Source organism: Salminus brasiliensis, chromosome 2 (genome assembly GCF_030463535.1).
Source record: "Salminus brasiliensis chromosome 2, fSalBra1.hap2, whole genome shotgun sequence".
NCBI lineage: Eukaryota > Metazoa > Chordata > Actinopteri > Characiformes > Bryconidae > Salminus > Salminus brasiliensis.
This window is the reverse complement of record NC_132879.1, coordinates 8300262-8316629: the sequence shown is the minus strand read 5'-3', so window position 1 is coordinate 8316629 and position 16368 is coordinate 8300262. Positions and strand designations below refer to the sequence as shown.

At 39.5% G+C, this 16368-nt stretch overlaps 1 protein-coding gene across 1 annotated transcript; it reads right to left on the bottom strand.

Moving 5' to 3' along the window:
• Positions 1-872: 872 nt before the first annotated feature.
• On the bottom strand, positions 873-13412 carry kcnk9 (potassium channel, subfamily K, member 9). Its single transcript, XM_072671835.1, has 2 exons — positions 13355-13412; positions 873-9408 (listed from the first exon to the last, which is right to left on the bottom strand). The coding sequence occupies exons 1-2, from the start codon at positions 13410-13412 to the stop codon at positions 8492-8494; spliced, it is 975 nt and encodes a 324-aa protein (XP_072527936.1). The 3' UTR covers positions 873-8491.
• Between the last annotated feature and the right edge of the window lie 2956 nt (positions 13413-16368).

Sequence of the window (16368 nt, the reverse complement as noted above, 5' to 3'; positions counted from 1 at the left end):
CTGCTCAGGATTAACATTCATCAGTAGTGCAATATTAGACCTCCCACATTTCAAAATCTAGAGCTGGAAAGTTTCTTAATCATTTGTGTTTGTAATACTTTCATTCCAACAGCCAAACTATGAGGGAATTTACAAAGCAACTTCTGAGTTTAAGAGATAAATCCTCACTTCTGTTCAAAAATTTCAATGAAGTGTTCAAAGGTTTGAAAAAAGAAGAAAGTACCGGAATTTGGAATTAGTGTTCAAAGGTTTGGAATCAGTGCTGAAAAAGGGAAAATTAGGAATTAGTCTTCGAATATTTGGAAAAATACTGCAATTAGTGTTAAACTTTTGTAACTAGCATGAAATGTTGGAATTAGGGTTCACAAACTTGAAATCAAACATATGGAAAATTTAAAATGAGTGTTCAAAAATTTGGAATCATGGTTAAAAAAAATGAGAATGATTTTTTCCCAAGAATATAAAAGCAGTATGAGCACATATACATGCCTAAAATTATACCATTTTAATAGTCTTGTGCAACTTGAATTACATTGTTACAAAACTGCAATAATTAATAAGGATCTGTGAAAACACAAAATATGTAGAATGATGAACAGGCCTATAGACAATTCTAAAACAATGAATTATGTGTAGGAATGTAGGAATTATAATAACATAATTATTCATAATGCCTCGTATTTCTATAACAACTAAAATCGAGTCTCGAGGACAATAAAAAATAAAATAATAACAATAAGTTATCCTACCTGCAAGTAGGATAATTATTTGAATTTTTTTCTTAAAGAATGTCTTTACAAACAAAACTTATTTTTTAAACTTATTAAAATAAAATATTAACTAATACAGTTAAAATGAGTATTACCCAGTAATATAAACCAAAATTCATGAATATGAAAAAGATTCCAAACGTTTAAACAGTAGTGTCAATTGGCAGAAAGTAAAAACAGGTGCAAGCGAATATCATCAAGACAAAATTTGCCACTGTAACAGAGTGTGGACTGTGTTATGGCTAATCCCTTTGGTTTAGTCCTGTATAATTTCGTATAGTATGCATCCACACATTATGGTGCTAGCTTCATAAAATAAACAGTTTTCTTATTTGAAATATGTGCCGTATGCAGTTACAAACCTCTTAATAGAAGCCACCTCTTAAAGGCATACAGGGTACACTGACGTCTGTAAAAATGCAAAGGTATAGGAATTGAAAATATGCCTTTTTACTTTTCCGAAGATTTTTTTTCTTACAATATATGCACTGTACAATATTATAAAATGATTGCTATGTACATTAATTTACACTGAATTAATAATAGAGTGAAATAAATAATTGTACAGTTGTAAGCTGGTGGGTATTGAGCTTATTGGAGCTTAAATACTGTTTACTGCAAGACTGATATCGACTCTGAACAATAACATAAAGCATGAGGTGTTTCAGGAGTATCTGGTGTTTGTTGACACTCCTCATAGGAGAATTATTTGAGGTTAGTAGTTATTGTGTGTGTGGCTGTGTGTTTAGAACCGTTATGTATTGTCTCCTAATGCTCTCTATTAAAAACAATAGCTCTGAAATTCCTAAGCCAAATCAATGCGACTTGAACTGAAGATTTCCCTGGAGTTTCGCAGTCTTCTGATATCGATCCCACTGAATGTGAAAGTGGCTGTGATGACCCCCCCTCTATTCCTCGTTTCAAACAATTTTGGAAAATCATTTCAATTGAGTTTTTGAAAGGTTTACAGGTTTGCTTTTGTTGCAGGATCCACTTAAACGAGAAACAATGTTTTTTTTTTAAGTACATTTAAAAAAAAGTAAATAGGTATACCAAGAAAAACATAACCTAATCATAATTTGCAATTATAGCTCATATAGTATCGTATTTTTTTATCTGAAAAATAAGGGGGCAAATATTTTCTCCATTAATTGTTGTGGAACACATTCCTAAACTTGCTTCGGCTTCCTCTGCAACAAAATACAGCACTGAGACAATTAGAGATAAGACAGTGGGCCAGATTCACCAAACTCAGCCAGTACCACACACAAAAATGTGTGGCACAGCAATGCTGCCTGAGTCATACAGTCAAAGTGGCAGCAGTTAGCACACTGCTCTCTCTTTATCGCGGTAGTAGTTAGAGGTGTGTACAAAGCTTGGTAATGTGACTTGGTTATGTTCTGTGCATGCCATATTTAAGAAAAAAGAAAAATCTCAGAATCAAAGCTGTGCAACACTTATTGACTCTTTAAAGCAGTATAAAGTTCTGCATGTTTGCACTAGGTTGATGAATTTATGTTCTAAACATAAAGAGTTCTATGTAAAGGTTCATTCACAAGTAAGAAAAACTGTGGGAAACCCGTTTTGCTGAGGCATACTATAGAACTATATCTTAAATCCAGGTTCAATAATAGAGAAGAACCATTTTACATAGCAAAGAACCATTAATACATTCAACCGGCTCTTTGAGTTGTCATTGTACTAAATATACACACATACACCCATCAGCCATAAATAAAATCATTGACAGGTGAAGTGAGCAGCATTATCTGGTTCCAATGGAACCTGCCAAAGGGTGGATAAATTAGGCAGCAATTGAACAGTCGATTGATGTGCTTGATGCAGGAAAAATGGGCAAGCATAATAATCTAAGCCAATCTTGACAAGACCCAAATTGTGATGGCCAGACGACTCGGTCAGAATATCTCCAAAATATCAGGCAGGCCTTGTAGGATGTCCCCGGTATGCAGTGGTCAGTACCTAGCAAAAGTGCTCCAAGGTAGGACAACCAGTGAACCTACAACAGGATTGTGGGCACCAAAGTCTTATTAATGCATGTGGGGAGCAATAGCTAGCCCAACTGGTCTGGTCCCACAACGCAGTACAAATGACTTAAAAAGTTAATGCTGGCTATATCTTGCGGAGTCCAAGTCTTGTCAGGTAAGAGCTGATTTAGTAGCACAGGGGGGACCTACTCAATTTTAGGCCGAGGGTTTTAATGTTATGGCTGAACAGTGAGCCACGTTATTAAAAGCATTTTGCTGCTCATAAAACAAATCCTCAACAAAATCACCTTCTGTCTCATGCAAAAAAGTTCTACAAACATGCTTGCAATGTTCATAATCCTCAATCCAAACAGATAAAATGTGCCTTTCAGATACATCAGCTGACTGGATGTACGAGGTAAGATTTGTTGATGACTTGCCTGTGTGACCAAACATGTTTAAGAACATCCTATTAAAGTTTGTTCCAATTGTTGACTTTTGTCCCAGACATTTACCGCTAGACTCTTTCAGGGTAATATTTTTTGTGGGATGGTGTTCTGTTCTCAATCAATAACAAATAACAATCAATAAGCAAATATGTTTCTGTAATGCTATTTGCTCTCAACATGATGGTAAATGTGTCGATGCATTTTATGACTCTGGCCCAAAGTCTAGACCAAAAAATAGTATTGTAACTCTTACTACTATTTTTCACCACTACCTAGATGCAGTGGTCTGCTTTTTAGTGCCTCAACACTAGTTTATGCCGATCTTTTAAATACTGTATGGTTTGGTTCCCTCTGAAGGTGGTGATCTAAACTGAACACTGTTCTGGGGTGAGGGTACAGAAGTAATTGTGGTAAAGTGTTCTTTCCAATTGAAAAGTGAGCTTAAGAAGATATTGAAGTGCCACATTTAACACTAAACTGCTGGCCAATTTCACACCGACCAACCAAAACTCAACAAACCCCAATACATTCAGGCATGGAGCTTGTGTAAAGAGCACACCTGTGAATAAAGAACACTTGGACTGAATGTTCACCAGGATGTCTTACACTGCAACAAATCATGTATCTTGGCAAGTGAACTGCTCTTTTTCTGGGGCAGAATGAGTTGCAAATTACATATTTAATAGAAAAAAAATTTTTTTTTAAGTTTTAACTTTTTTTTTTTTTTTCCTGAAATCAACAAAGGCTAAAAATGATGCATACAGTATATATAATATATTGAATGCCTCTCAGCAAGTTGCATGGAAAAGCAATCCCAAAAGCTAAAAGCCTGCATTTTTTAATTCCACAACTTTGTTGTGTTTTTGGGATCATTGTCCTGGTGGAACACTGAAGTTTGTCCAAAATATAACTGACTTTACACTGTTTTTGTGATGGTTTAAGGTTATGCTGAAGAATTCTGAGATAGTCTTCCTTCTTTATTATACTATCCACTTTTTGCAGTGCACCAGTTCCACTGATGGCAAAACAGCCCAGAGCATGATGCAGCCACCACCATGCTTAACAGCTGGTACAGTGTTGTTGAGGTTGAATGCCTCACCTTTACTTCTGCAAACATACGTCTAGTCAGACAACTCAATCTTTGTTTTACTTGACCGTAAACAGGTTATTCCTTGTCCTTGTGGTCAGTTATCTTGAAATCCACAGTAGTTTAGAAATGTCTCAGAATTAAATTCCTGAGCTATAAATTTACAATCCTTCTCAGATCTCCACTGAGCTTTTTGGACTTCCCATTGTACCGTGTCTTGGTAAATTCAATGAGCGCTGTCAAAGAAACACTTTTTTTATGACAGCACAGAGAAGCTACCGGCTTTAGTCAATCATGATCACTGACAGGTAGTTAAAAGACATCTACTAACTAAGTGGGTATAGGTATATTTGATGTTGTGTTGATTTCAGAAACCCCCAGCAAAATTAAAACGTGTGTACCAAATTCTATTATTTTTATTAAAGATGTAGGTTCTGTAGAAGGTAACTCATTCATCCCTAGAAAAAATAAAAATAAACACAGTTCAAAGAAATCATTGAAAACCCAACATTGCCATGATGATGATTCATTCGGCATGTCTTTAGTTTCTCCAGCTACATCGGCTTGTTGTGATATTGGTGTTTGTTTCATTGGTGTGGCAGGACAAAACAATCAAGATGATAACCCAGAGAATGAAGCTTAAAACGGTGACGTTTCAATGTAGAATTTGCCTTGAACACAATACATTTAGACTTGAATGCATGAATGCAGTTATTGATAACAGATAAGAGACGTATGGACATACAAACACTCTGCATTATGGCACAGCACTGCTCATGACGTCAACCTGGACTTGTGCGTCTAAAGACCATTTAGTAAAGGTAGACATAATTTACGTCAGAGGTCCTCTGAGTGTGTCGTAACGTCTTGCTTGAGAGCGTTCAAGACATCAAGATAACATTAGTCGCAGTTTGGACATCTTTGAGAGGAAGAAAAATAAGAGTTTTATTTTTTAGAAAATAAACTTAAAGGATTATTTGCTTTTGATATTCAATCCATTGGCAATGTTGCTATTATTTTCCCTTTTGACAGTTTATGCATACCAGTTTTTTTTTTAAACAAAGCACATGCAATTATTAAATTTATTGACCAGGCAAAACCTGAAGACTTTCGCTACCCCTTTCCAATCACAGCCGTATATTACACAATTGGAAAATCTCTACGTTTACATACAATTTACAAAAAAAAAAAAGACATTTAAACTTTAAAAAATGAGAAAAACAAAAAAACAAAAAGGCATCACACATGTTAAACAATGACTAATGCACATGCTGGGGTTGACGAGGATATTTTGGCATGGCATTTGTTTAACTAAGCCAGTGTTCTATTATCCCAAATGGAATTGCTTGTTAAAAAAGAGCAACAACAACAACAAAGAAACAAACAAAGAAAGAAAAACCTGATGCTTTCAAGTCCTTTTTCGATTTTTTTTCTCATTCGTTGGTGTGTGGCACTTGAGATTCCCCCCATCTAGAAGTCATCTTTAGATAAGACAAAACAGTATAATTTTTCTCCCCCTGTAAAAAATAATCTCTCTCTCTCTCTGTATTGTAGCTGAAGCTCGAGTGTGCGTCGTCTCGTGTGATATCAAGGTCAGGTGGTAAGACTCGGGCGTCACTCGAAAAGGGGGCACGGCAGCGGCCCGCTGATGAACAGATAAACGAGTTTCTGTGAAAAACAGATATCCATGCTTCATGCTTTTTGTCCTTTATTAAGAGGCTCGTCAGGTTTTATCAGATTTCCGTCCCTCCCCGTTCCAGCTCCGCTATTATTCTAATAGCCTGGGGCGCTCGCCTGCATGTGTCTCATCATGAGAACCAAACAAAGGAAAATGAAAAGTGCCAGAACGAGATTTTGGTTAAGGAAGCAGCTTTGTTAGATGTGGTGTGTATGTGTGTGTGTGTGTGTGTGTGTGTATGTGTGTGTGTATTTATGTGTGTGTGTGTGTGTGTGTGTAAGTGTGTCTAGGTCCATGATTACCAACCCTCCTCCTGGAGATGTACCTCCCTGCAGGATTCCCCTCCAACGCAAATCTCATAAACATCTGATTCACCTAATCAAGGACTTGGAGAAGGACAGATCCATGATTAGCTGTGGGAGGAGTGGAGAAGAGTTGAAGCTAAAGCTCTGCAGGAAGGTAAATGCTGTTTAATTGCACTATGCCCCGGTCACCTCCACCGCATGGCCCTTGTGTTTTGCATCAAAACCCCGGAGGACCCTTATTTGGCCGAAAAAGGTTCTCAATGCCACAGAAGAAGCACTTTTAGTTCCTTTAGGAACATTACAATTTTTGTAAATGAGATGTGCAAGTGTGAAGCACCTTTTTAATATTTGATTCAATGCAGTGGATAATAGCACCGCCTTCAAGCCAAGCAAGCACACAGTGCTACACCAATAAGACTTCATGGGTAAGACTCCTAACTCTACATTCTCATGTGTACTCACATGTACCTGTACCTGTATACAAGACCATTTATTTAAGGAGCCTTCTTACAATGAAAAGAGGTTGTGAATTTTAGTCCTTGAGAGCTGGTGTCCAGCATAGTCTGGTGAACCCCCTTGCTCAACCACACCTTCTAAACGTAGTGTATTTAGGCAGGGAAATCACCGAACTAAGCTGAACTCTGCAGCACTTTTACAGTGACTAAATGTCATTAATAAACATTTGCAAGGTTCTTCACACTAGCAATCAATTTTTCAAACAGGCCTCTGTTAGGAGCCAAAAGTGGTTCTTCTATGTCATCCCTTCAAGAACCCTTTGTAGGACCCTTCATGTTTTAAGAGTGTATCATGGAAGCATCCATGTATTTCATCACTGTCATAACAAAACCTTATATATCCAAAAAGGCATAAAGGTTATGAATATAAGTTATATAATATAAGTTTCCAAGTGGCATAAAAATAAAGAAAGAAAGAAAATGGAGTTGATAGAGTTTGATAAGACAGTGGTAATGTAGGTACACTCTTAAAAATAAAGGTGATAATAAGGGTTCTTTGAGCAAAGCCATAGAAGAACTATACTTGTAAATACGAGGTGTTTAAAGGTCTAAAGAAATGGAGGTAAAAGTTCTTCACCTATTTTAAGGTTCTTCACCCTCACATCTCTTAAACAAAAATGTTATTTATCCAACCCAAATGTTTTTTTTTGTTTGTTTGTGGAATTGCACCGTTATTTTTAGGAGTGTAGGATGATAGCCAAGTTCTTGAGTTCTAAGTCTCCAGGAGCAGGGTTGGTATCCCGATCTGCATTCCCTGCCCAATCATTGTCACGCATGCGTCCACTATATTACATTTTACATTTTATCTACTGTAATTTCTACTCCACGTGTTTGTAACATTACAACACTGTTATTTTAAAAATAAGATTTTTCAGTTGATCTATGATCTTAACTGATTGGCGAAAGGAAACATCAGGAGACGTCTGTGGGTTTGTCCTGACAATAATAAGGTTTCTCGCCTATATGGATGGATAAGAAGATATAGATTGAACCACAGGGACCTGAGAGGTATATGCACACAAGCCAATTCTACTTTTCTTTGGGTATAGTATGTGCTACATTTTGCCTAGATTTGTTCAACAACTTCAATGAAGAACAAAGTCACTTCCCATGTGCACTGCAACACAGGAAATGGAGGCATTTCTTAAACCGAATGGCGTCTATTTGAACATGTACAAAAGTATAACATAACCTGGTGTAAATATAATAAATCTGAATGAAATGATCTTGTAATACCATTGTAAAACCTTGTACAAGTTCTTGCACATGTTTTACAGTGCGCCCATACAGGCAAATGCTAGTGCTATCATGCGCAAAGCAAGACCGCTAAGCCTTAAAGCCATGAGGTTCTACTTGTAAAATATTGCGTTCATCTCAAACAGCAGAACATGCTAATCCAGGAATCCATGGAAGAGTACAAAATACACAAAATAGACGTGAATACTTTGCCAGAATACCAAAGTTTCTTTATGGATCATCCCTGTCGTAAAATGCTCACGCATGCGTGGTATTCACCGGGCAGTGCTGTAAAATGTAATGTAATCTATGCATGCATACCATGCACGGCCTAGACTGAGCAGGGAACACAGGTCGTGTAGTGATAGTGACCACTGGTTTAGCTATTACTGAATAAATACTTTTGTTATTGAAAAATGGGCAGAATTGGGAAGAGTGTGTGGGTGACAGCTGGTCCCAGTTTCGTTCAGACGGACTTGCGCCGTCTCATCAGGCGTAAGTTGTCCGTGAAGCTGTGGAGGCCGGGGGATACGGAGCTGATGGGGGAAGGCAAGAAGCTGTTCTTCAGTGTTTCTGGTGAAATCTCCTCAATGCGATACGTCACCGCGGAGTGAAAGTACTGGGGTGGGCTCAGCTGGCAGCTGAAGGAGTTCTGGTGCGAAAATGCTCTTCCACCTATTCCAATTCCTCCTCCTCCCGGAGCAAGAGTAGCTGAGCTGCCAAATTCATGGTAATGCATGCAGGAGCAAACTGACTGCAGGTCCGTCACCTCCGACCTGTACCTCTGTTGTTGCCTCTGCTGCTCCCGTCTCCTCCGGCTCCTCTGAATCGTTTCCTCTTGAATGTGGATGACCATGCTGCTCCTGTTCCCCGCCAAAGATGCCCTTTCTTCGGCATCACGCCGCTCGTCCTCGCTGTTCATGGTGAGGAACCGCAACACCACCAGGTTGAGGAAGGCACCAATCACTGTCAACCCAACCAGGATGTACATGAAACTAAAGGCCACATACAGGGGCTTCCGCTGCAAGGCCCGGTTCTTCTGCAATGCCACAAAGTCCCCAAAACCGATGGTGGTCAGGGTGATGAAGCAGTAGTAGTAGGACTGGAAGAAGCTCCAGTCCTCGTAGTGCGAGAAGGCGGCTGCCCCGATGCACAGCGTCCCCATGCAGGAGAAGAAGCCCACCGTCACCATGTTCTCCATGGAGACCTCTGTGATCCTCATGCCGCAGCATTTCTTTATGCGCTTCAGCAGGTACTTTACGAAAGTGTTCATCCTCTCGCCCAGGCTTTGGAACATCACCAGCGTCAGAGGGATGCCCAGCACGGCATAGAACATGCAGAAAGCTTTCCCTGCATCCGTGCCTGGAGCCGCATGGCCATATCCTGAGAACAAGCAGAGGAGAAGACTCAGTTAGATCACAAGAAAGACAATGTAGGGGTGATTTCAGCATAATCTCAGTACCCAGAGTATCTTGGACTTAGTATCTTGGACAGAGTATCTTGGACTTGGATCTTAAGAATGATGATTTTTTAGCGCTAATGTGAAAAGTGTGACATAAACATTTCCCAGTGTTAATGATTATGTCTAAAAGTTTATCATAGCAACTAGTTTAATTTGTTACTACATACAGTGGCACTGTACTGTATACAGTGTTTAACAGTGTTACTATATAAACTGCCTGATTTTCCTGAGCTCTTTTTTTCTGGGGTGACTAAAGCATTGGGGATCAAATTCTTTAAGCTTACAAAGAGACACAGATAGCATGTAGCTGTATATGCTGACACAGTAAAGAAGAACCAGGTTAAGCTCATAGTATGAAATGCTATGGTATTAAATCTGATCAAATTGTTAGTTTTTAGAGTTTGCATTGCACAGAACATGAACAAGAGTCTAGAGTCCACACTTTAACTGGTCCATCACGAAGCAGACATCTTAGTCTGTGCCTTTAAGACACTGCTGACCATCAACTACTGACCATCAACTCATATTCTGCTGTAAAAACCCATTTAAAAACTTTGGTCCACCGGTGGGCTTAAAGTGTTATTACAAACTTCTATTACCAAAGAACAGCCCCACCAGTTTTTACAGAGCTCCTTGTTGTTACTGAGTAATACACTAAGCTTTTCTGCCCTACGTGAACCCGTCCCTTTTCCCAGTTGGCAGATGATGTAAGGGTCTTTTTCCCCATCACCGGCAATATTTATCTTATGTCTAGCACTTTTTGCCCATACTGGCTGGCACTGTGCAATGTTCACTATGATAGGAGAGCAGTCTACAGGTGAGGTACAAAGCCCCAATAATGAACCAAACTCAGACACCTCCTGAGAAGGCCTTAAGTCTGCATGGGATGCACTGTCAAAACAAGACAGCCCTTGTAAGCTTCACGTGTTGTTTCACGCATAGAACCTCCAGCCTTGCTGTAGCCAGCTGCAATTTCACGTATTTAACCTCTTAAAACCTGGGGCCGTTTAATAAGTGTTAATACAAACGTCTATTACCAAAGAATAACCTCACCAGTTTGTACAGAAGTCCCTGTAGTTACTGAATAATACACCTTAGTGTGTACTAAGCCTTTCTGCATTAGGGGGTTACAAAACGTTTTAAAAATGGCTGCATGTGCAATTGTGTGATCTCAGAAAGAGACTGCGGCACTGTTGGATAGCTGGAAAGAGGAACACAATAAACGCCAGCTCTCTGCAATGCACACAAATATTAAGGGGTTTCTGTTGTTCTCAAGACAGCACTGCAGTGCCATGCGAAAGTAAGGAAAAAGAGAAATAGATACATGAATACTCATGGCAACATCAGAGCAAGCAGAGTCTGCTGAAATGAAGGACTTTCAGGTCCTTTTTTGGAGAAACTAGATGACATTTTGGGACAAGTGCATGCGCTAACCCCACAGAGGTCCTCGTGTTACATGATGGGGTCTGAGGTTTAGTTGTAGTGTGAACAAAAAGTGGTCTGAGATCTGATCAGCACTAAAGAGGACCAGAAAAGGAACTATCTGGCCTCTTTAACATTTACTTACAATGTGAACACACATAGGCCTGAGGTCATTTGCAGCTGGTTCACTTTAACAGAACTGAGCTCGGCTCATTGACAAAGCACTATATGTGAAAACACCCTACTAAGACAACTGGAAATAGGCTTAAAAACTGTTTAGTCATACTGTTGTAATATTCTGGGGTGAATTTAAGGCTGAGTGTGAGAAATGTGCTACCGTACAGCGAACAGCACTAGAGGCAGATATTTCAGTCCTAATACATTTTATCTCATGCTGAGAGATTAGCTGTGAATCGTTATCCACCATTTTCCAAAGGTTTAACACCGCCTACTGTTCTTACATTAATCTACTTAGTCCATCATTCATTTTCTTGCAAGAAGACAAGAGCTGGCCTTGTTTACAAACATAACCAAGCAGAACGGAATGAAACATTAACCTCATTGTACATTGCCCAAACTGTACTGAGTACAAATGATGAGCAGACAAAATGAGCAGCACCATTAATCTTATGGTGGCTCCAGAGATCAGAGTGGGGGTGTTCAATTAGTCCGATGTCATCTCTCTTCCCCCTCCTTGCCCCCGTTTGAGGGGACGACGGAGGGAGTGAGGCAGGGGAGGAGTGGGCGTTATTGGTTTAGAAAAAGGCAGGAAGTCGAGATGGGCCAGTAAAGCTTTTAGTTTAATGAGCCTTTATCTGGAGGCAAAGAGCTAAAAGTTGCTGAGTCACTTGGAAGCCAGCATGGCTTTCTAATGCAACCTGTGCTGATGGATGGGGTACGACGAAAGTATGACGAGGCATCAAACTCCAAACTTGCCAAGTCTGCCGTTTGTTGTCCTTTAAAATAATGCAGACTGTATCAGATAGAGCTGGTCCAGCACAACCTGTAGTGTAGAAGAAACTCAAAACGGCACATCTGTCAACTTCCACTTAGTTTCAGACACGGAGACAAGTCTGAGTCGAGTCTCCAGTCTTTTGGGTGTAAATCCAAATCACGTTTAGCAGCACGTTTTTATTACAAAAAATATTCCACAATATTTAAAAAGGCCTTTGTCAAAAAAGGGCCAAATGTTTGGGCTCAAAATGTTTAATAAAGTGAAATGCTAAATGCAAAGAACATGACCTGATAATCAAAAGGCATGAAGCTAAACATGAAACATTTCTTCAATATTTAAAGAATAATTACTTAATAATAATAATAATACTTAATAATTACTATCCTTTAAGGTTTCAGGGCCTGACACAAAAGTTTGCTCAACCTGCTCACTAACACTAACATCAACTCACTAACACCTCTTTTGCAAGTGTCACAGCCTGTAAACTCTTTCTGTAGCGGCCTTTCTGTAGTCCGTTCTTCATTCTTGTCTGTAGGATTTTCACCCATTCTTCATGCTAAAGGCTTCTAGTTCTGTAAGATTCCTGCATCGTCTCGCTGCACTGCTCTTTTGAGGTGTTTACAGATTTTCAGTGATGTTTAGGTCAGAAGACTATGCAGACCATGGCAAAACTTGCCAATCAGGCTGCACTTCCTGAGGTAGTCCATTATTACATTATGAACTAAAAAGCTACCTTCTATCCACCTGCTATCTTCTTACAACCTCCTCCTGCTTTGTGGGCATCAATTATTTTAATTTCCAATGTGCTAGGCAGCCGCCTAGAAGAGCTCATGGCAATTGATTGTTGGGATATGGTTTGAGGAACCTGATTTTTTTATAAAGCTTGGAAATTTGCATCATCTAACCTTCCTTAACTGTGATTGTAAACAAGACATAACCCTAACAAGCCAATGAAGGTCTGAAATCTTGGTAAAAGTTATCTAGGAGCTCAGCTCTCTTGAAGTGACCACACTTTTGCATGGTGCTCCTTTCCTTTTATATCACTGTAAAAGTGTACAAAACAAAAGGAATTCACAAATCTTGGTAAAACATTGAAATATATGTTCAAATTTCATATTTAAACAGGAAAGTACAGTATTTCTAGGCCTCACAGTCTCATAAACAAATGTCCAGAATGTAGGAAGAAGCCTCTAAGGCAGGGGGAGTTCCTGGAGGCCCGGATTCCTGGACAGTTTTGTGCGGTTAGACTAGGGAATTCAGCAAACTGTGCTGGTCCCTGACCCCACTGCCTATACCTCTGCTCTAAGGTCAGAACTGAAATCTTTATAATGAAGAAAAACACACATTCAGTCAGGTGTGTCCAATCGTTTGACTGCTGCTCCTTTTAGCGTTGTTTAATAAAACGTTCTACCAAAAAAAGCAAGCGCACTGAATGACCATCCATGCTATGTTACATGGCCTCTTCAAATCCTCTGACATAACTCGCCTACCAATACGCCCACAGCTGAGGCAGCAGCAGAACGCCCACGGCCGGCCGCTCAAATCCATCTCGCCCCTCCCTCCCTCCCCCAAATCCCCCATCACCTCACGCCCCTCTCCCGCCGGTCCGAGCGTGTGAACTCAAACAGGTTTCTGCTGTTCATTTGGACTCATAAGCATTGATCTCACTGCTCTCTCTCTCCTGGAAACCTGCCGCCCACTCCAGCACGCGTTTATAGCTTCTATTTTTAGCACACTAGCGCTCAATCGCTTCGATTTGCAAGCAGCAGCCAGGGAGAATTTTCTTTTCTTTTCCACCAAGTGCTTACAGCTCTTTTTGACCCTTATGTGCACAGAAACACACACACACACACACACACACACACACACACACACACACACACATATATATATATGAATGCACATGCACTTGTTGGATCAAATGATATTATTATTTCCAAACAATACCAGCTTTGCAGGCATAAGGAAGATGTTCAGGGTCATGAGGTTTAGAGGTGAAAGGTCAGTAATTACAACTGGCAGGCTTCAACAGCCTCCATAGAGATACAGAATGTACAGAAATACCATGTAAGAAAATGCATACTCAATACATGTCACGGTGAAGTGCTGGGCTGAATGGAGTGGAATAAATGAACTGACTTAAGCACACTGGCCCGTTTATCAGAAACACTTGCCACAGGGCACTGTACAGATCTACAATTACAAGCTGTATCCCATCTGCTAATGCACAGTCTATCAACCTCCCTCTACTACAGCCACCAATGGAAATAGACCACTGTGCACTCAAAATAAAGGGTTAACAGACGCTGCTTTTAACAATGATATAGAAGATGAATGGTTCTTTTATGGCATTGCTCAAAGAACCATATACAGTGCAGAGTATACAGTGGTGTGAGAACCTGATGTGATAACCTTTTCAATGTCTTCACACGCTCAGCTTTTTTACAAAAATGGTTCCTCCTCTTTTTCAATTACTCAAAGAACCCTTTAGCACCATTATTTTTAAAGTGCTGAGCAAAGAATGGACCATCACCCACATACAGTTGTTTAAAAAAAATAGAACACCCTTTCTTTTTAAATATATTTGCCTATGCCCCGATAGTTGGAATATCCTCCCTTTGCTACAATAACAGCAGTTGAACATTTCCTGTTCTACAAGTCTCTGACATCAGCTCTATATTTCCTACTCCTCCATGCAGACATCTTTCAGCTGTGTGTAATTTCAGCTTGAGTTTTTAGACAGATGGTCTCACATTTTTCTCAAGTGCCCTCTGATACAATAAAGAATTCCTCATGGACTTTATGTTGGAGAGCTCTCCAGGCCCCACTGCAGGAAAGCAGCCCCAAACCATGACATTTCCTCTTTGCTTCACAGCTGATGTCTGGGTCTTAGTTTAGGCATTCCCTGGAAAACGTCAGTCTTGCTCTAATGGTAGATTCTGTACCAAGAGCTACTTGTAGATCCTGTGATGACATTTTAGGATTGTTGAGATTGTGTGGTCTGTTGCTGGACTGAACTTCCTAGGATAGTCTGACCTGACCATGTTAGCAGTTGCACTTGTAAATGATTTAGCAGACAATCAGTGCAATGGCTGATTTCATATTGTTCTGATATCTATTTAAATTTCTTCCCAGATTCATCTGCATCTACAGCCTTCTCTCCAAAGGCCTCATAGAGCTCTGTGGATCTTACCATGGTAATAACACTCACTTTAACAATCAAGAGCAAACCTATAGGGACCTATAAGGACCTATAGGGAAGGTGTTTCTGATAAAATGGCCAATGATTGTGAGTATTTTAAACGCTTTTAATGCTTATGCAGACCCTCCATATAACTGAATGTTCCTTCTAAATGGGACTTCACTAACTGCATTATTAACACATCATCTAATTAGATGCCACCAAAATCAATGATCATGACAAATGCAACACTTAAGTAACTAATGTAAAATAACTAAATTAGCTGTATTAGCATTCAGGCTACATTAACATTTACTTTTACTTTTCATTTCTGGAGATGGCCATGCCCAGGGCCTTTAGGGAGTGGGATAATTAGCTGCTGAAGCACATCCTAAAATAACCAGAAGATGAAGAAGGGCCTAGTTTGCCAAAAGCATCTTAGTGTTAGATCATCCTGACTAGCAGAGAGAGTCTTCAGTGTGATGAATTTGAGACCACTGATCCAAAATAGTAAAATTTAGCACATAAAATTAGCAAAACACTATGCAGGGACAACACATTTCTTAAATCAGTGGCTTTAGAGACATATAGGACATCTTTACTGAGTCTAACTCAACCCAATGTGTTTGCCAGACTCAATGTGCTAATTTCACCAAAACTGATAAAAAACAAAACAAATCGACCATTAAAAATAAACAAACCAACTACAAATGACAAGTGAAAAAATTAAATGTAAAGAAAAAAACTAAACTGAACATAATGTGAATTTAAATGAAGTGCACAAAGGGTCTCAGTTTTGCTTTTTAAAATAAAAGTAGACACAATGGTGAAAGATCTGAGGTCATCTCAGGCAGGCGTTTCCACAGAGCAGCAACATTTTTTTTCCATTTTGCATCTGACTTTGAGTGGGACTAAAAGACCAGCATCTGATAACCTGAGGGCTGTGTTTGGTTTATGAATAGTCAGCAGGTGGAAAAAATATTCCGGAGACAACTAAAAGCACTTTAAAATCTCTTTGGAATTCGTCAGGGAGCACAGTGATCTTCAAGACTCAAACTGATGGTCATTTTATCTTAATCCAGTCAGCAGCTGTGCTGCAGTGTTTTGAATAGGCTGGAGTTTTCCTATAGGTCTTTGAGGCATTGCAGTAGTCTGGTTTACCAGAGATTTTATGCATCAAACTTCTGAGTTTTGAAAAGTTCTTTAAATAATAATGTGATTCTAAAACTTCAGCATCCATAATAACCCCCAGGTTCCTGACTAGTGCGCTGTGGCTGACAGGCAGTGACACTAAATGCGATAGGATTTCTTGCCTCTTTGCCT